This window comes from Trachinotus anak, unplaced genomic scaffold (assembly GCF_046630095.1).
Source record: "Trachinotus anak isolate AG129_WGS33_773 ecotype Australia unplaced genomic scaffold, CSIRO_AGI_Tana_v1 ptg000032l, whole genome shotgun sequence".
NCBI classification, from domain to species: domain Eukaryota; kingdom Metazoa; phylum Chordata; class Actinopteri; order Carangiformes; family Carangidae; genus Trachinotus; species Trachinotus anak.
Genome location: NW_027273883.1, coordinates 23,316,835 through 23,336,667, shown reverse-complemented (window position 1 = coordinate 23,336,667; position 19,833 = coordinate 23,316,835). Strand labels below are relative to the sequence as shown.

The 19,833-nt window shown below is 42.0% G+C and overlaps 1 protein-coding gene across 3 annotated transcripts; it reads right to left on the bottom strand.

The window, feature by feature from the left end:
• Positions 1-1,120: 1,120 nt before the first annotated feature.
• Positions 1,121-19,826, bottom strand: faxcb (failed axon connections homolog, metaxin like GST domain containing b). 3 transcript variants are annotated; one of them, XM_071468457.1, is made up of 7 exons: positions 19,159-19,826; positions 17,262-17,383; positions 13,590-13,725; positions 12,045-12,241; positions 6,934-7,151; positions 5,534-5,650; positions 1,121-4,838 (listed from the first exon to the last, which is right to left on the bottom strand). In XM_071468457.1, exons 1-7 carry the CDS (start codon positions 19,192-19,194, stop codon positions 4,519-4,521), a joined length of 1,146 nt encoding a protein of 381 aa, XP_071324558.1. In that variant the 5' UTR covers positions 19,195-19,826; the 3' UTR covers positions 1,121-4,518. The 3 variants fall into 3 exon arrangements, with proteins under 3 accessions (XP_071324558.1, XP_071324559.1, XP_071324556.1); XM_071468458.1 differs by lacking the exon at positions 17,262-17,383; XM_071468455.1 differs by lacking the exon at positions 19,159-19,826 and having other exon boundaries at positions 17,262-17,736.
• Between the last annotated feature and the right edge of the window lie 7 nt (positions 19,827-19,833).

The window sequence follows — 19,833 nt, the reverse complement described above, 5'->3', positions numbered from 1 at the left end:
GACAGTGAGTGTGGAGGGTGGGCTGTTCAGAGAGCCAAATTAAAAAAGGAGCAGTGCAGATTGTTTTAAGCTCTGGCAGCCCCTTCAGGCCCAAAGGCCTCGCTCGCAGCCTGCACCTGCTCCATCCCCCCGGGAGCCTGGTTCCCTGATCCATGGCCCTCACTTCTCTTCCCCGGGCCCCTAGCCCAGCCGCCTCATCCTCTCCTCTTCTCTCCTCTGCTCTGCTCACTGACTTCACACCTTTTTCTTCCCTTCTGCAGTCTCCATCCTCTTCCTCTCTCCTTCTGTTTAATTTAAATAATAATAATACATTATTTGTATAACACCTTTCATGCAAAGATGCAGCCCAAAGTGCTTTAAAGACAAGATTAAAAACAAAGGTCAAAAAGTAAAATTAAAATACAACTTCGTAGAAAAAAAAAGGTAAAGTTACAGAAAATTAAAGGACAAATTAAAAAGACAGATCTTCTAAAATCAAGCGGAAGGTGTATGGGGAAGTTATGTAAGGCTTCAAAGACAAGTAAATGGACCTTAAAATCAATTCTGAAGACACACGTAGCCAGAGTAGTGACTGGCGCTGACGTCTTTTTTCCTTTTGTATTAGTCAAAATCCTGGCTGTGCTCTGAATTAACTGTAATTTTTAGGAAGACCAGTAAACCCTCCCCTCCAAAAACTCCTGATGCTCCTTTCCTCTCTCCTCCTCCCCAATGACTTCCCTCTCTCCCTCCACTCCTCAGTCCTGGCCTCTTCACCCTTTCCTCTCCACCACCTGCTCTCTTCCTCGTCCCTCCTTTTCCTTTTGCTCCTGGTTACTTCCCTTTTTGCCCTGGCTCAACTTTCTCCATTGCCCCTGAATTTTTTCTCACCCCCCTTTATAACTTTTCCTCTGCTCTCTCCTCCTCTCCTCTCTCCTCCCGTCTTGCCTCCAGCGGCTGGCAGAGTCTTAATCAGCCCCCCTCCGCACCTGAATGATTGCAACTTGTTAGCCTGATTGAAAACACACAAACACACACATAAAATACGGTCAGGGATATGACAATATCGCACAATAAAATACAGTGTCGGCGTCATGACATCAGCACCCTTTTATTAACCCAAGACACATGAGAAGGATGCATGTTTAAAATTGTCACAGCTATTCTTTATTGAAATCATCCAGTCTCTCCAGTTTTTATGACTGCACACCCATAGGTAGTTTGATCAGTCGGTCAGCTCTACATACAGTATGGTATACTTTGTCACACATACAATATTTACATTACCCCAGCAGTAATGCTATGACATGTTTCCAATAACAAGACTTCTAGTTTTAATATGGCTTGAATAAAGCAGTCCAACTGTATATGAAGCCCAGGCTGGGTGAGGCAACTGAAAAGCACGACCCAGGTCAGGGCAGGTCGGGATGCAGACCACAGGACGACATGATGGAGGATGGTTGTTTCTTGAGTCTCAGTCACCGGGTCAAATCCTGGTTTCCAGCACTAACTCACCTACTTAGGCCTTTCATTTTAAAGGGTTTGTTCACCCATCCCACAAAAAGATCAAATCTTCTCAGTTACCCCAAAGAAAAGGAGCCATGCAAACATTTCGGTTTTATGTGTCCAGGTTTGGAGATATAAGAGGTGAAATTCTGTTTGTGATGCTCACAGCAGTAAAATACATTTAAAGCTGCGTTGGCTGATTTCTTTTTTTTTTTTTTGACCACTTGGGGGCATCAGAACAAACTGTAAACACATCACTGACATATTATCACCTCTGTAGTTGATATGGTGAGCAACACTAGCATTCATTTGAAATCATGTTTGTATCCACCTGTTGAATGGTCACTCTCTTTTTATCTGTTCTGCTCACTACCAACTCCTGAGGGAAATATCGAGCTCTTTAGCTGCTAACGGCTCCACTGTGTTCACTAGTTAAACGCTAACCTGTCTGTCTGCCGTTTGGCTCTGAGCCGGGAGCAAACGGTGGGCTTATCTGAGCTTTTTCAATGAAAACAGCTGCCTGCTACGTCTGTAAACAATGCTGATGAGAGCAAACCTAAACAGTAGAGGTGTGGGCCTGCTCACCAAGACAAAGAGGTAAAAGATGCTAAAATGCTTTATAGAACTAAGACTGACACAGCAGAGTAGGTGATAACTCTTTGTGAGTTTGTCACTGTGAGAGAACCCTTTAACATTACCTCTACTTATTTGGTCCATTGTTACTGTACAAGTTCTGATAGCAGCAGCTTTAAATAATTTAACAGTAACATCTCTTTACCAAAACAACGTCCCTGTTAGTTTAAATAATCTACAGACCTCAGTGGGAACTAGGGCTGTCATATATCTCAGCTTGAATCACTAGCTTTTCAAATCATTAAATGTATGTCACAGTCAAAAATAAACTTCCATGCTCAGAAATAACAGTATAAAAGCAGGTACACCAGGGAGCAGTTGCCAAATGGATAATGATAACACCAAACCATCTGGGAAGAAATGTGTGGAAGCAAATGAAACAGATCGCCGGTTTTACCTGATAGGTTGAGATTAGACCACATGTGCGGCTTTCAAATTAATTTCAATCATTTACATGTTAGTTACCAAACGTCTTTATGACAGCCTTACTCTAAACAGTCTTCATTTCATTGGAACTGTTGACAGGGTGTTGTGTATTATCCAGAGTAACAGGTATATAAGAGACGTTGCATGTGGAATTAGAAATGTTCCTTATGTCATTAGTCAATGCTGTGAGCACAAATTAAATCCCACATTTCACCTCTACTGCGTTGGGATGGAGACAAAACCTGTGTAAATAACACCAAAACTGCATGACTCAATGCCACTACAGGTACCTGAGAAAATACATTTTTGTAATTTGGGTGAACTAATCCTTTAACTTAAGTCACATCTACTGAATATGCACCACGATCATTTTTTTTACAGCCATCATACTGTGTTGCCATTACAAGCACTTCCACCAAGATTAACATGACAGACAAAAGTGAAACACTTCCCGACACATTTTGGTCGAATGGTTCACTCCTGTTTGGTTTGGTATCACACGTCTCTGAGAAGACTGCTTCACCGATGACATTCACACAGAGAAACATTCGGACGCGCAGCCAGCGTAAGCAGCACAGTCCCCTCACAGCACAGCCATTATCAGAACACTCAGCGTCCTGCACTACTGATATACACATTTATGTTTCCCATTCATTTGGCCTATTCTCTTGCCTACCCGCCACCCCACCCACCCCCAGCAGACTGAAATAAGGTGAAAATTAATTTCCACTAGTGCAAAATAACATTTCTCTTTGAGAGAAGTAAGAAAACAAAAAGATTAACAAAAAAATATATATTTGATACATACTTTTTGACAGAAAGAATAATAATCAAGTGGCACTGATAATAAATTATATTCCAACAAAAACTGTTGCAGGGTATTTTCACCCTTGAGTCTGAGCACTAAGGCTGATTTGTTGCTGTGCTCAGTCACAGTGCGCATGCAAAATATACATGCACTCACACATACACACACACAGAGAAAGGTTACCTATGAATGGGAACCACAATATTACAGTTTAGGACTGAAGGAGAAATAATTTGCTGTGTTAAATCCTCTGCAGGTCCTCAGGGTGGAATGACCTTGATGTTACAGAATGGAGAGATCAGGCTGACTGCTGCCTCCATCTAGTGGTCAAATATAAAAACTACAGCTCTTCAATAAGCTCCGAAGCATCCTGAAATGAATTACCAAAAACTCCAAGCTCACGTGCAAAAAAAATAATTCATGAATGGAGCGAAATAAAGACGATAACCAGTAAACGATACAGGCACAAGTCTGCTCCTCTTCCCTCCTCACTCATATTCAGTAAGCCTACAAGTGGATCAGGCCTTGTGGTCTGATGGAGACATGATACGGATTCTTCCCACATACGGTAGCATAAAGGAGATGACATAAGGATAAATCTAGGGCATGAACTGGCACTCAGTATCCACTGTGTTTCCCCTTCAGCACACGGATGGTGAATGGCTGAGACACAACAGCTGTTCCTTTTAGCCACACGATCAATTTCCACCTGTCTGAATAGGTTTGTGCGTTAAGACACATGGCAGAGTGGTGATAAGTTGCGTCATTTCATAGCAGGTGAAGTGCCACTTGTCTCGTCTACAACACTCCTCCGACGTTGCCGCACTTTTCATGAGATGTTTTCCTTTGTGTAAACCTTTCTCACCAGCTTCTGCGTCTTAGGATGAGACAAATAAGGCAAAGAGAAACTGCCACAGGGACAGTTCTGACGTTACGGGAGGGGACAAACAGTACAGTAGCATGTGCATTATGAGGTTAAGTCTGTATGCTCTGCATATAAATACCCAATTTGTCCATCAGGGAGTTGTAACATGTTGGGTATTGGAGGTGGAGGAGCTGGGGAGAGCTGTTGTCTGGACAGGCTCTTTCAACCAGGTTTATTAAGCAAAACTGATTGTTCCAGCCTCCTGTCAGTCTCAATCTGTCAGCCAATTACAGCCATTCTCAGGTCACACCTCCAGGTCTGGCATTAACTCCTCCTTAAGCTGAACGTCATTGTCAGACCCTGTGCCCACATCCGAGTCAAAGAGCGAGTGGTCGGACTCGGGGGAGTGTGTGTGAGTGTGTCCGGCTGAGTGGCTGCTGGCGTCGCTGTCGTCCAGAGTGTCAGTCCTGGAGAAGAGGCCAAAGTCCAGCAGGCCTGTAGGCGAGCCGCCGCTGCTGCTCTCAGTGTCTCCGTCGTAATAAAGATCCTCCACCTCCACAAACCACTCGGGCCAGAACCTCCTCCGCATTCGCTCGCAGAACATGGCCAGGTTGATCAGCTCTCCTGAAAGACACAGGATTACATGCACATGTTTATGTTTTCACCACCGTAACAACCTCATGCATTAGCTCCTGTTGTTGTAAATATGTAATTTTTTGTATCTATATATTTAGTACATTATAATATTGTTATTATTTATCGTTCTAAATATTCGTTATTGCAGTTTCTGCAGCTTTCCTGTTCTCTGCACTGCCACTTTGCTGCTGTAACACTGAATTTCCCCACTGTGGGACTAATAAAGGTGATCTTATCTTACTGACATTGTGAGCTTGATGCAGAGAAAGAGACACTAGGGACAGGTTATGAGACAGTTTTCTTTTCGTCTTGTCCCTTTCCTACAAACTCTTTTATCATAAATTATGCATCAAAATGACAACAGAGAATCTTTGTATGTGACATCAGATGCTCTGATTTGGTTCCCTGAGGAGACAAGAGACTCAAGTGTTCCTGCTCTGTGCAACATGTGAGAGCAACAATCAAAGCCTGTGTCAACAACACTGCACTGCAGTAGAATAATGCTGCCATCTAGTGGCAGGAAGATAGAAATGTGACCATGAAGAAGCAGCAGGAAAAACTGTAAATGCAAAAATAAAGACATAATAAAGCTCCACACATAATAACATTATTTATACAGTAGCCAGGAAATTACTTTTTTATTCTGCTTCACTCATGTCTGAACATAGAACAGATCCACTGACCTTTGATAAGTTGTTCTGGTCGTGTCCCAGGCAGAGTCCACATAGCCTGCGCAAGATGCCCAAACACTGTAGCATCTAATGTTGACATCTTCGAGCCCATAAAGTATTTCTTATCTCCTACAGAACAGAGAAGAGACATCAAGTGGTTTTACAGCTGTGAATAAGATGCAGTCAATTTTGTTTTCTAAGCAGTCTACAGCCATGTGTAACGGCTCTGAGAGGCTGTTCTTTGAGCTAAATGCTAACGTCAACATGCCAACATGCTTATAATGACAGTGCTAACATGCTGATGTTTACCTGGTGTGCTGTTCACCATGTTCACTGACTTATTTAGCATGTTAGCGTAGTGGTAGCCACCAGGTGAGCTAATAAAAATAATTACATATAGTAACAAACAATATAATCATAGTTTACTGGAATTGAAAATACGATTATAGTTACCAGATAAGATAGTCAGGGAACTACAATGCTTTAAATACAAAGTGTCTGTGGCCTTAAAAACGATAACACTAAAAGATGTCCTCCTTCTCTGCACCTATAGACAACGCACTTCACAATAAATTAATTTAATTTTAATTTTAAATCTTGAAGCTGAAAGAGCGACAACAAAAGATTCACAGTTTGAGCCTGGAGCGGAACAATAAGAGAGAAGCTAAATGGTCACAGAGAGTACCCATGCATTCAGTCTGGGAACAACTTTCCACTTTATAGCTAGCAGTGGTCAGTTGAAATGGTACAAACAGATCAATGCAAATCACTTTTCTGTCCAGCCTCTAACTGTTTATTTCCATCTGAACTCTGACAGTGTATCCCCATGGCTGACATCCAGACCTCTCCCTGTTGTCGTTCATTCTGTCTTTACCTTGATAAAATTCAAGTGTAAACATAATGATTTTATTCTGGCATAAACTGAAACCACACATGAATTAATATGTTGGTTTGCTGTCAGAGACAATTTGTCTGAAATAATTCAGGATGAATCAGTCATAATGAAGCAGTACTTCATTATGATGTTTCTTGAGTGAGGGTTTTTATGGTTTTCAACTAGGCTGTAAAGTATTGACGTACTGACTTCTCTTTAGGCTGTCGCTGGTATTTATTTCTGATTTTACGGAAAAAAAACATTTGTTGTTCCAGAGAATTTGTCAAATTTCTCCACAGCTATCCATGAAAATGTGTTTCTCTCTGAAAGAAATAGAAATCTCTCCCCTAATGGCCAGGGGTTTGTAGGAACAAAAGCATTAAATGCTATTATCCCAAATTAAAAACATATTAACATACAAAGGTTACTACTGTTAAAAAGCTCTAATTTATTATGTTTTAATGGCAAAGGTTTGAAAGAGAGGCTGGATGAATGCTTATCCAACAAGCAAACACACAAACAGTGGTCCTCCTCCTACCCAGCAGTGTGGCCAGTGTCCTCATGTCCTTCTCCATCAGAGCGTAGACCTCCTCCTTGGAGAAGCGTCCGATGCCGTGGCCGTACATCTCTCTGCGCACCATGCTGCCGTTCAGGTGGCTCAGTAGCCACTTCAGTGTGTCGCTCAGAGGGCCGCTCATCGCAAGAAGCTTCTGGGTTTCCTCCAAGTTGTCCACCCACTGACAGTAAGCTATCGTCCTAAAAAACACAAAGTTACATTAGTTAACTAACTGTGTAATAGCAGGAACGGGTCTGACACCAAAGTACCTCATATCGTGGATCTTTTTTTTTTTTTCTAAAGAGAAAGACAAAGAAAGTAATAACATAACGAGACATAAGATAATAAACATGAGATAGCGTATATATATATATATATATATATATATATATATATATATATATATATATATATAGGGAGCTAGTGTTATTGTGGGGTCTTTTTGACTGCTATGTAAATTTCTGGTGAGACAGGACAACACTTACACAGCAACAGGCTGCTGAAAGTTCAGTTTATTTCTACACTGTTGAAAAGGTTCTCCCACTCAGCACACACACAATCTCACAGGCATCAGGACTGTGCCACTGAAGGAAGCTGACTAGCAGCAAAAACGCTACACCTGCTAATAGCCTCACCCACCAATGTTATAGCTTCATTAACTGTAGCAACTATGTGGTGAAGCTGGGGAAACGTTTGATGACCGCTGTCCATGGTGCTGATTCTGGAGCTGTCTTGGATGTTTCCTGACATTTGTGCTAGTGGGCTGGAACCTCATTGGTGAGCACTGGTGGCCTATAGTTTGCCATGACTGATCAGCCTCATTGCTTTTGAGCTCACTATGTTCTCTATACTTTCTTGTTTCAGATCCTGCTTCCTTACTTAATAGTTATTTATTTAGTTTGATGCTAATGGCTGTGGCCAGCTCAGTGAATCTTCTTTTCCTATTTTGACAGTAGCTTTTGTGCTTCGTGTAGACTTCCTCGTGGGGGGCGGGAGCCAATCCCAGCTGACGTTGGATGAGGGTGGGCTACACCCTGGACAGGTTACCAGTCTATCACAAGGCTGACATATAGAGACAAACAACCATTCACACTCACATTCACACTTAAGCAAATTCGCATTCAGCCAAACCTACGTGTCTTTGGAAACCAGAGTACACACACAGCCCGGCAGGTTCGAACCTTCTTGGTGTGAGGTGACAGTGCTAACCACTGCACCACCGTGCCGCTAAACTGTACCTTTCAGTAATATCCAATAGTCTTTAAGCAAACTAGGGGCTAAGAACCTTCCTTGTAAATAATATCGAATGAAGAGGGGTTGACGTTTATTCAGCTTTCTATATAAGTGTCATATGTCCACCAAATAGAAAATGCTGGTGAACTAGAAAAGACATTAAACAGTACTGTAAGATGATGTTTGACTCAAAGTCTTTTAATTACAAGATATGAGTTTCATACAATCTTTTAAGATGTCGGGGTCGTCACAAACAGTCCGAATCTGGGTCACTTTTAGCAAAATAGGATGAGAAGCTATAATGTCATGATACAAAAAGCAATTTCTTATGTCAACACAAATTCCTCATATCAGCAATTTCAAATCCGTAAAAAACGAATCATGAACCTGACTTGCAATGATACAATACAGTAGTGTAAATACTAAGACTGTTTAATCAGGGGTTCAGCCCCTGTATCCTGTTACCAACAAAGCTTTATGTCTATTGACAATTAACCTCATCCTAATCAATAAAAGTGCACCACCACTTCCATCCCACTGCCCATTCATCAGCTATATGGCTCTCAACTCGCTGCCAGAAGACAATATCATATATTCAGCCTCTCAAACTGACAGCTTGTTGTTATGTTCATGAGGAAATGTTTGCAGTCGGTTGCTGCCTCTCATACAGAAATAGGTTAGAGGAGAAAAGGTGACACAGCTGAGGAATTCCACTACAAATTAGGGTTAAAAACCTGTAATCAAAAACATCAACTTATCTGCACTGCAGAGTCTCTTTGTTGAGTCATCCAGATTCTCTCCTGCTTGTTTTATAATTAAAAAAGGAAACCTGGCCAGCTACAGGAGCCATCCTGACGTCAAGTAGAGATTTGTCTCACAGCAGTAGACAGACAGGGCCAGTGTTTACGTGCAAACAAGGCCAACTCAAAGCCTCAAAATCCCTCTTTAACTCTGGTCCTATTTATCTACATCTCCTCCTTTGTGACTGTAATACATTTAATAAATGAAATCTATAAAGAACAATTGTTCTACCTGGACTCTCCTAATTAATAAACATAATGAAAAGAGTAACTGCTCCTGATATTTGGCACATTCACTGTCGTTTCTGCTCTTGTTTTTGATGTTTTTGCAGCCAACCTGCTTGAGTGTGTAGACACTAACAAGATTAAGCTGCTACATCCTTACACACTTGCACTTTCTCACACCACCTTTCTACAAATACAGACTGAGCTTGCCCCTCAGCTCATCTGAAAGCCTGGAAGCCACATGTAACTTTCCTGCTGATAGTGACGAGCCCATGAGCCGTTGCTGTCTCCAGCCTGCAGTCTCTGGATCGCTGTATATGACTGGTCATTGAAAATCAAATGAAAGCATCTGGCCTACATTACATCTGGGAGTGGTGACTGTCCAGTGACCACACACTACTTCCTGTTAGAGTACATAATATCCCAAGAGGATATACTGTCCTTTGTTTCCAGTTTGGAAAAAAACCACGAGTCTGAAAAAACAGGTGGATGGAAAGGAAGGGATTTCATCTTCATGTAGCCATATTTAGCATTGCATGATGTGTAATGGAGTCAAGCTAAAACTAGTGGACCGAGTTGGGGGTCAGAAACATTTCATCATGATGACAAAATGTTACTGTGGGCTTCATAGAAGCATAAATAAGACTGAATTTTACCTCATTTCATCTGAAAGATTAAATCAAAGCAGGATATTCTCATTACTTATCTTAGCCCCTGATTTAAAGATAAATAAATCTAATTTGGGATAAAAATGCATTTATGTTAAGATATGAAAACGTGAATGATATAATAAGTAATAAAATATACAACATAATAAAACAAATATGAGTTGACAGGACTTTTAAGACAATGGGAACACTGGACTTGCCAGTATAGGACCTCTTCTTTCAGGTGAAGTCAACATTTGAAATGCCAAGTAATGTTGGGGTGTAAATCAAGGCTGACAAGGCACTTACAAAGGTTATAAGCTTTTATGCTTTGATGATGATCAGTATGATACGTAACCCTTCTGTGGAAACTGTTTTGCTTCAAATATTGCTGAGGTTTCTGGAAAAATATTGTGAATTTTAAAGCTATTATTGGTATTTTTAAATCTAACTCAACATTAATTGATTTTCTAGCTACTTGACGGCAGCAGAACAAGCATCTGCATATTATCACCTTACTGTGTTGTTGTGGCTAATGTGTAGGCTAACAGCTGCCTATTTAAGGTTTTAGCATTAGCTTTCAGTCGAGGTTGTTTGTGTCAACCTGATGAATATAAGTCCAATATTCACTCTCCCTGCAGCTCTCCACCGACTCCTGAGGGAGATGTCTGACTCTTCGTTGGCTAAATGCTAATCGCTAACCTTCTGTGTCTGGTTTGGTGCTGGACAGGGAGTGATACAGTTTGTTTAGCTGAGGTTTTTTAACGGACAACAGTTTCCTGCGGCTGCTAGAAACCAGGCTGATGTGAGAGCATTTTTGTGGGCTGGAAAACAAACATCCTTTCAAAAGGGAGCTTGGTTTTCCATATTAGCCTTTTTAGCTAACGGGAAGCTAAGAAATAAGGCTAAAATGGTCTTTAGATCCAAACAGAACTGCTCTCAGAAAGTCTCTCCAGGTTCTTCATTACAATCTACATCTCTTTGATTACACAGTTATGATAGAAGTGTTGATTAGTTTAAAAGAAATTATTGATAATTTAATACATGTTGTCTTTGTTGAGCATCATCTCTAACAACTAATAATTTACTACAGTTGGCAGTTTTTCAGTTTCCTGTTATCTTATTATTACAGCAGCATCAGCCAGACGAGCTGGTGGAGAACAGTATGTAGTGTATGATCTAACCCTATCTCAGCGCTGCTGTCAGCCTGTGTCCGCCGCTGCCCTTCCCTGACATAAATAATTCAATCAATAGGTCTATATGTGGCTCTAAACAGGGTGGAAGCAGGAGCAGAGATAGGAGAGCTGGGAGGTGATATAGGGAGAGGGAGGGAGGGGGGTTGTAGGTTACATGAATGACCTCTATTGCTTTAGAGAAATGTTCTGGACTTCCCTCTTTACAACATAAACAGTTCAGTCTCACATCTGTTTTTTCTCCAACTGCAACATTTCTCAACCAGAAAAACCGCGAGGTTACACACGTCACGTCTTCATTTTCTCTTTTTCCCACTGATTAAAACCTTTGACTGTTCCGAATGTGAAGACTTTAGAGGACAACAGGCCACATCACACAGGATCAAACATGGTTTGATCTGTGTGTGTGTGTGTGTGTGTGTGAGGGGTGTGGGTATTGAAAGATGCATAGAGCTTTTAGGTAATGGAAAACACTCTGAGCCTCTCTGGATGTGGGAGGAGTGGTAAACAATTTCCTAGCAGCAGCAGCAGCGTGTTTCTCACCCAAGGTACTGGAGTGACTCACTGCAGCCAAATGTGGAAGATAAAACAGTAGCGATGGTGAAGATAGAGTCAGTCTGGGCTGGAAGGCTGCATAAATAATGCTTAAATAACTCAGAAAGATCAAGACTCAACATGTCTTTTTTTAGCTATTAAAATCAATTGTGCCATTATTGTTTTTCAATTAGATTGTGGGTGCTTCCTGATATGGTTTAACACTGAGCTTTATGCATATAAATATGAATATGTAAATACAAATGTACACATTCAAGTCAGAAAATGTATACTTTTAGCCTTAAGCAAGACAGTTACATCACATTCAAGAAAATCACTGTATCCCGCCTTCAAAACATCTACAGTAAAAATAGTAATTGGATTTTTCCATTTAAATCACCAGAGTCAGGAACGAGGCTGCAACAACAACACTACACACGCTCTATGTGTGAATCTCTTACCAGTAGAGGTGCTCCTCAACCATTTTGGTGACGGCTCGGGACACGGCTCTCTCCTGCGGGGTGAGGTTCTTGTTGAGGTTGACGCCCAGCTTCTCCTCCAAGAAGTCCACGATGAACTCTGACCCTGAAGCCTGCTGGTGGTTGTACTCGATCCAGGGCATCTTACCCTGTGGCGACAGCTTCCCGTCAAAGTAGTTCTGCAGAGGGAAACAGCTTCATGTGAGAATACAAAGGGATTGTCTATATTTTCTGATCTGTTTTCCTGTTGCTGACTTTTCAAATGATATATTTCTTTTTTTTTAACTGTTTCTCTCAACTCACCCGACTTAGTGCAATATACAGTTGCTGAAGAATTCCTTTAACAGTTTCTTTCTGTTTACTAATTCAGCTTTCAGGCCCCTAAAAAGAGCTTAAATAAAACAATCTAAGAAGAAACTAGAATTACTGCCTCCTCCACTCAAATATAAATATAAACACTAAATATAACACTTAATATAAAATATTAACCATTTGTTTGAAATTTCGCCTTATAATTGCAGCGTGAAATCTTGAGTTATGGCTAAAAAATGTTTCATGAGGTCACACTGACCTTGACCTTTGACCTTTGACCGCAAAAATCTAATCAGTTAGTTCATCCTTGAGTCCAAGTGAACATTTGTGCCAAATTTAAAGAAGTTCCTTCAAGGTTTTACCGAAATATCCCGCTCACAAAGTCAAAACTGTGTTTTGTGAGGTTACCATGACCTTGACCTTTGACCTTTGACTGCCAAAATGTAATCAATTCATCCTTGAGTTGTCGTGAATATTTGTGCCGAATTTGAAGAATTTCCGTCAAGGCATTACTGAGATATTGCGTCCATGAGAATGGACATACGTACGTATGGACAGATACACCGCCCAGAAACACTGCGCCTCTGCCTCTGGCTGTCGCTGGCCTGGAGGCATAAAAATGATTTGATGGAACTGCAAGACTGCGAAACTAGTGACAAAGAGTCACAAGTGAACATTTCAAGGGGTCATTAGCCAAAAAGGTTAAGACCGGTTTACTCAGTGTTATATAAATGTTACATATGTAGAATTTTGTAGACTTATAACAATAACCTTTCTGGGCATTTATAATGAAACTTAAAAATCTTATTTTCCAAAGATGGTCCAAAACACACAAGCATGCTGGCTGTGAACGTATTTGATGTGCATGTGCATTATGTTATTAATCAAAAACTTGATTCTTTGGACTATTTGTTACAACATCAAGAAAAATCCTCTGACACTCAGGAAGAAATGTGTTTTACAAATCTGGCAGCAGCAGCAGCAGCAGCAGCAGCAGCAGTGTTGCTGGGAATAAATATCGCAGAAAAACTGAGTATTTCTGCCAACTACATACAACAAACTACAGAAACACAAGCTTGACCAACGTGTATTCAAAGACAGACGTCACAGCAGCGGACAAGCTGTTTGATAACCAGAAACTCTCCAGCAGTCAACACTTCAGAGTGTCCCCCTGTAGCTTTGATGAACACTGGAGCAGAGAGTGCGGTGTCTCACCTGATAGGGCAGATCCACCATACGCAGGTACGTCTCTATTTTGAGGCAGAAGGGTGAGAGGCTGGGCACACCATTCTTTGGCCTGGAGAACTGGTGGAGGATGATGGCATCTTTAGAGTCCAGCTCCTGCTCCTTCCTACACAGAGAGAGAACCAAATCTTTGGTAAATACATAGTGCTGTTTGGTGTTTAGTCTATTTCTTGTGTACATTTGTTCCCAGATCATTTTGCAATGCTTGTAGAAAAGTAAACAGGATTTGTATTTAATTAGTTTCCCAACATTTACTGGAACATTTAATTTCAAAATCGATTCTTGATGGTGTGAAACTGAACTATAATTTATCCACTGTCCTGGCAAACAAAGACATCTTATATAAAAAGTCATTAATATTTGCTTTTGATTGACAGTAAGCAGAGTGCAAAGCATTTAACTCAAACACAGCGACATAAGGAAACAAAAGAATCTCTGACATACCAATTTAGGGTTTTATATTTACTATAATACATTTTTTTACTCGAGTTTGACGCCGTACAGAAATGACTGACTGGCTGTAAATGGCTGATTCTGCAGGGAGGGAAATAAGCTTTGATATCTTTAACCCTGCCAACCGTGTGCATATCCCGGCAGGAACAACAGCAAAGAGACCACTGATACACGCCTCAAAGGCAGCAGTGGTGTCCTTTAGTGAAAATGTTCAATTGTCCTGAGTCTGGCTGAGAGCTCCAGTGCTGTGAGATAAATACCAAACAAAACTCAGCATCCAAACAGAGAGCGGGGGCTGCCGTTTAGTTTCTGGCTCTAACAAACCTTCCTGGGCAGGTCACACAGGTAGTTTATTATAGCACTGACAGTCCCTGTGTCCCTGAGCTCTGTTTTTTAAAAACACTCTACAACAACCCACCAGCCAACACAGTTTTTTAAATCTGCAGTGACTCAGGTGGCTTTAGTTCATTAACTTTAATACAGTAGCCTTGTGCCGACCTACATTTTGTTGTCCTGGCTGAACTCTGGGTTGCAGAATCTAGACTGTTTATTCAATTACTGGTTGTTATGTGGTTCTAGTCATTATTCTTATTTTACCCCTCATATTGTCAACGTTGTCCTATGTAAATAATTTCCTATGTTTACCTGTGTATGCGTAGTTAAACTTAGGTAACCGAAATGACCCCAGAAATCCAAGGAGTTATATTTATTTTGAGGTTAGCTATTTGAGGAAATGAGAAAAGCTGAGGTAGAGTTTAAAATGAGAGTATGTGTATATGTGGAAAAGATTGTTGATTGTTATTTCCTGTATCACTATGCCCACTCAGCTGAGTGGTATTAAGAGCATCTGTTGGATTTATTGACTAAATGAGTCATCGCATTACTCCAGTTTCAAGCCAACACACTGCTGGACATTTCCCATCACTCTCTATAGCTACAGCCACACTCTATGCCTGCGCCCATAAATTACTGTACTGATGCTGTTTACTCTGTCTGTGCTCCCGGGGCTGCAGTGGACATGAGGGCCATTGTACCAATATACACATGCAGTGAGAGCTTGAAATACACAAAAAAAAAGATGAAATCATCTGAGATGAGATCAGTAGAAAACTGGTATGAAATAGGACATAAAATATGTTATATACAAAAGAAAACAAACAACATTATGTAACACTTAAACGTGAGCTGCTGAAGCTCTGCATGCTGTATTAAGGATAAATACAGTTAAATCTATACAGGCAAACCTGTTTCTCACCAGATGTCATTCATGCAGCACACAGGAGGGTGTAAACTTTGCAAAGCAGCATTAGCATCATCACTGTCCAGGCAGACAGGCAGGCTCTCTGCTCTGTTTAGCATCTCTTTTATCACTGGCCGATGCTCTTTCAATTTGAATAATTTAATATAACTGTAGAGTGGTCTGGCAACATCTACTCTTATTTTTCAAAGCTTATTTTATGAATAATATCTTGGCAAAGCGGTCTCACTAGTACCCTCATGTCAATGCTCAGATCTTATCATTAGAACGAAGTGTTGTAAAATGGTCAGGCAAATGTATCTTCCATGCTGGGCTTTACAAAAGGCTTTTGTCAGGGATGAATTTGAGATCAAAAACATCAAAACACTGTTTGACTGCTGCTTTTCTGCTCTGTTTAACTGCTCCTCCAGCTGTAATGTTTGGACTGGCTTTAACAGCTCAAAAAGATATACCTAATATTGTTTTATCAGATTGATTCCGCATGACTTTATTTTCATGATTTTGAACTGATGACACATATCAGAAGTTTGCTTACTGTTTGGGTTATATATATATATATATATTATAGTACATTACTTTGTCTGTGAATATGTTTTTAGAGAGCAAAAGGAATATATTGTAAATGTGTTCATGCACAGGCCAAAGTAACATATAGATAAAAAATGAAACATTTCTCTGTTTAGTAACAACAGCGGGATATGCTCTGTATTTTGTCACCATCATCAAATTTGTGGCAAAGACAAGGGTTACTACTTCAATATATTTCTATATACTGGTTTTTATATACGAGGGGGAAAACTGGTTAATTTTGCAATTATCATTATTTTTGCACACACAGCAGTGAGGTCTGTGGGAGCCTGAACAATAAGAAAATAAAGCCAATGTCAACAAAACACATGCTAAGGTAGAGTGGGTGTTTAAGTTTTTGTTTGCACTGGTGGGTGGTTAAAAGACATAAACACATCTTCGCTGCTGCTGAACCACAGGCCGTTCATTGTGCCTTGTGGTGCTGAAACAGTTTCAGGTCGCTGTCTACAGTCACATGGTGCTGAAACCAACTGTGCCTGGTCTGTCCTCTGCATTTCTGTCCCTGTCCATTTAAATGTGATGCTGAACCCCCCCCTGAAGAGCCACTTAAAGAACCCTCCAAACATGAAGGAGCTCTCATTGGAGGCACGGAGAGCAGAAGGCGACACACCACACGGCCTGAGCAGATGATGCTCCAGGCTGCGGCTCCAGCCTCAGTGGTCCACACGTGATTCAGCAGCAGCGTTTCTGCATGAAATGCAAGGTTACACAGATTATCGCGGGGGAGGGCGAGTGAAAGCGCAAACTACCAGGCCACTGTTACAGGATGTACTTACTCCCCGGCGCTGGCCCCAAATAATCCCCACTGACAGGCACGCACTCCCCGCACTAACAATAGTCCCGAGTTAATCACTTTCACTGATCAAGTCTCATGCAGCCGCCTCCCCCAGCGAGCGCTGCTGCGAGCATGTGTGTGTCTTTGCATTATTTTCAGGCGGCAGCTGTGTGTCCCACGGCGGAGTTCATTAGAGGTCGGTGTGACTCTGCAGCCCCGGGGGGCGCTGCGTTTCTACACGCTGCGGGGCCGGCGGAGCGGGCACGGGAGCTGGCACGGGAGCGGACGCGTGACTCGTTTTTTTTATTAATTTATTAATTTTTTTTCCCACAAACTGTCGCGTCCTTGAAGGAGGAAAACAGGGAGTGAAACCTCAGGAACCACCGCGAGATTTGTGGACGCATTACATCCCATGGACGCACCTCTATATCCAGTCCCAGCCCATTCAATGACACCGGTCAGCCACTGTGGGCAGGGGCGACTGGTATTTAGATCCGCAGCTCTGGAGGATTCATTAAAAAAAAGAGCTGCTGGTGATAAACACATCGGGCATGTTGTGCATCCCTACCTGATGGCGAGCAGCTCATGCAGTAGGTAGGCTGCAGCAGCCAGCAGGGCCCCCCCGGTGATGTACAGGGTCTTCTTCCACCAGGAGTCCGAGCCCAGAACCGACATGATGCCTCCGTAGTCCTGTAAAGGGAAGGCAATGATACAGCCATACAAAGACTGCTGCTGCTCGGGGGCGCACAGCCCGAGGGGCAGGCTGTGATTCCGCCCGAGTTCAACCACACACGGCCGGGAAGAGGCGAAGCCAGCAGCCCAGTGCATCCTCCCTCCCTCGGTTACAGCCACCCCGCTTCCTCCCTGCTGCAGTCCCCGTTAGGCTTCATCGAAACGCCCGGCGGGTTGTCTACGGCATGGCGGCAGTGTGGCTAAGCCTCCTCCAGAAACCCAGCAGGAGCAAACATATCGACAGCCTTTCCGGAGTGATGCTCAGCGCCCACTTCGCGTCCCCTCGCAGGTTTTAGAGAGCAGCGTCAAGAAAGTCTGAAACGCAACAACTCTACTTCCGGCTACACATTTCAAAATAATTTTTCCCTTTTCGGGGTTGTGTTGCAATGTTATTCTGATGGCTCGTTCAGTGCTCTGTAAGAAGTATTTACATTTTAAAACCTTCCATTATTTAACTAATGAATCTATTTAAAACAACTGCAAACTACTGAGGCACAGGCTGCACACCCCTCCATTGTAACTGTTAATTACATAGTTACTAACTCCTTCTTTAACGTTAACGTCTGGTATTAGGACTGCAAGTAATACAAAAGTATTATTTCTATCATCAGTTAGACTGCAGATTATTTCTGCACAATTGTGTCTATAAAATGGCAGAAGATAGTGAAAAATACCACAAAGTGACAAAACCACAGTTGAAATCTGAAAGATATTCAGTTTACTACAGTATCAGACAGTTATAATTAGTTACCAGACATATCACATGTCAGAGACTGGAAAAGGATAGGTTTTGGTATTTTGCATGGAAAACATCAGATAATGAATCAATCATTGGCAGCTGCAGATGCTCTTTACTTATTCTAACAGGGTCAAACAAGCAGGATCAAGTGCTACAGTATTTTCCCTTTTCCAAAGCAGTTTTGGTCCTGGTCCTGTGCATAGCACATTGTGTATGTGATTATTTTAGAGTGGATCTTTTATATGGTTCTGGGTACATTTTCTTGGTCTCTACAGTTTGTTATGATTGAGCTCATTCTGGAGCATGTAGCTAAACAGTAGTTTGATGTCTCAACAGCTTTTGAGAGTGCTGGTGCGTAGACCTTGAGTTAGGATTCTTCTTGCTTGTCTTTTTCTTGCAAATATTATTAATAAAAGCAAATTAATCAAGGTTGAACCATTGCCAAATTGCTTTTATTATTTGAAACGAACTTGAATAACTTCCGGTGTATATTTGTTAACGTTCGGCAACTTGACGCAGCTGGCCTATTGTCTACTCCAGTGGAAAAGTCACCCCGCCCTGACAAGCCCCCCACATCCCAGTGAAACCGGTTGCCGATCATGGTGAACTCACAGCCCATTGGCCAGCAACACAACATGACTCATAATTCATCTAATATTCACCTAAAAGATTAAAGAGCACAGTCCAGTGACCCCCGTCTGCTTTACTCTGTGGCCTTGATTTGTTTAGTTTTTGTGCGCTCAATTCCCACCACAAGTCACTAATTGCATAAATAATTACAGTTATCTTTTTTATGCGTCCTTGTCAAAAGATTATAATCACAATTCAACACATAAGCCTCAATTAAAAACATGTGAGTCTGTAATAGTTTGCCTTTATTCTTCCAGGGCAGGAAGCAGATCACTCGCGCCGTAGGTCTGCTTTCATGATGCACTTAAATATGAATGACTGGTTAAAGTAGACAGCAGGCAAAGGCAGGCAGGGAGGTACTTACTCTGGAGCAACTTCGGAAGTGTTGGAAGACATTCATCTTGACGAATTATTCCACCAGGTGTGCTGTGAGTGTGTTTGTCTAGCATGCCGGGAGGTGGACAGGGACAACTTGGAGGAAAGAAGATTTCGTAAGCTATAGCTTACATCACCGTCTGCGTGACCCTGAGGCCGATGAAATCCCGTGTCCTGCCCGCCAACAGGTGCAGCCTGTCCAGGTCAACGGGAGGGGCTGAACTGAAGCCAGACAGGACAGACAGGCGATGCACATTTAGTCTGTCGCACCGTGATGTGCATCAAAGTCCCAGCTGCAGCCATGGCTACTGCAAGTTAGGTGCGCACTCCCGCGGCTTCAGGGAGCGCGCATCACAGCAGCAGTGTTTGTTATTGTGTACAGCTGAACTAACGTGGGGAGAGCAGCCTGCTGCAGACACTGCTGTAGCAGGACACCTGTCAGATGTGCTGGACGCTCCTCCATATTCCTCAGAGTCTGTTTTATAATCTGCTGCATTAGAGCAACAGTATGATTTGTGCACAGCTCTTACAACCTGGTTTTCAGTCTCAAATAACATCATGCAAGCATGACTTATTTTCTGCCATGGGCATGATTTGTATTATATAATACTTCCACAGGAGACCCTTTATAATCTCAGAGGAAATGACTGTCCCCTCTCGTGTG

Excerpts from the sequence above, each read along its gene's own strand:
- faxcb (XM_071468455.1), bottom strand. The coding sequence starts at position 17,521 with ATGCACTGGGCTGCTGGCTTCGCCTCTTCCCGGCCGTGTGTGGTTGAA. Across the intron at positions 13,726-17,261 it reads CATGAGCTGCTCGCCATCAG|GAAGGAGCAGGAGCTGGACT; the intron begins GTAGGGATGCAC and ends CTCTCTGTGTAG. Across the intron at positions 4,839-5,533 it reads ACCAGAACAACTTATCAAAG|GAGAGCTGATCAACCTGGCC; the intron begins GTCAGTGGATCT and ends TGTGTCTTTCAG.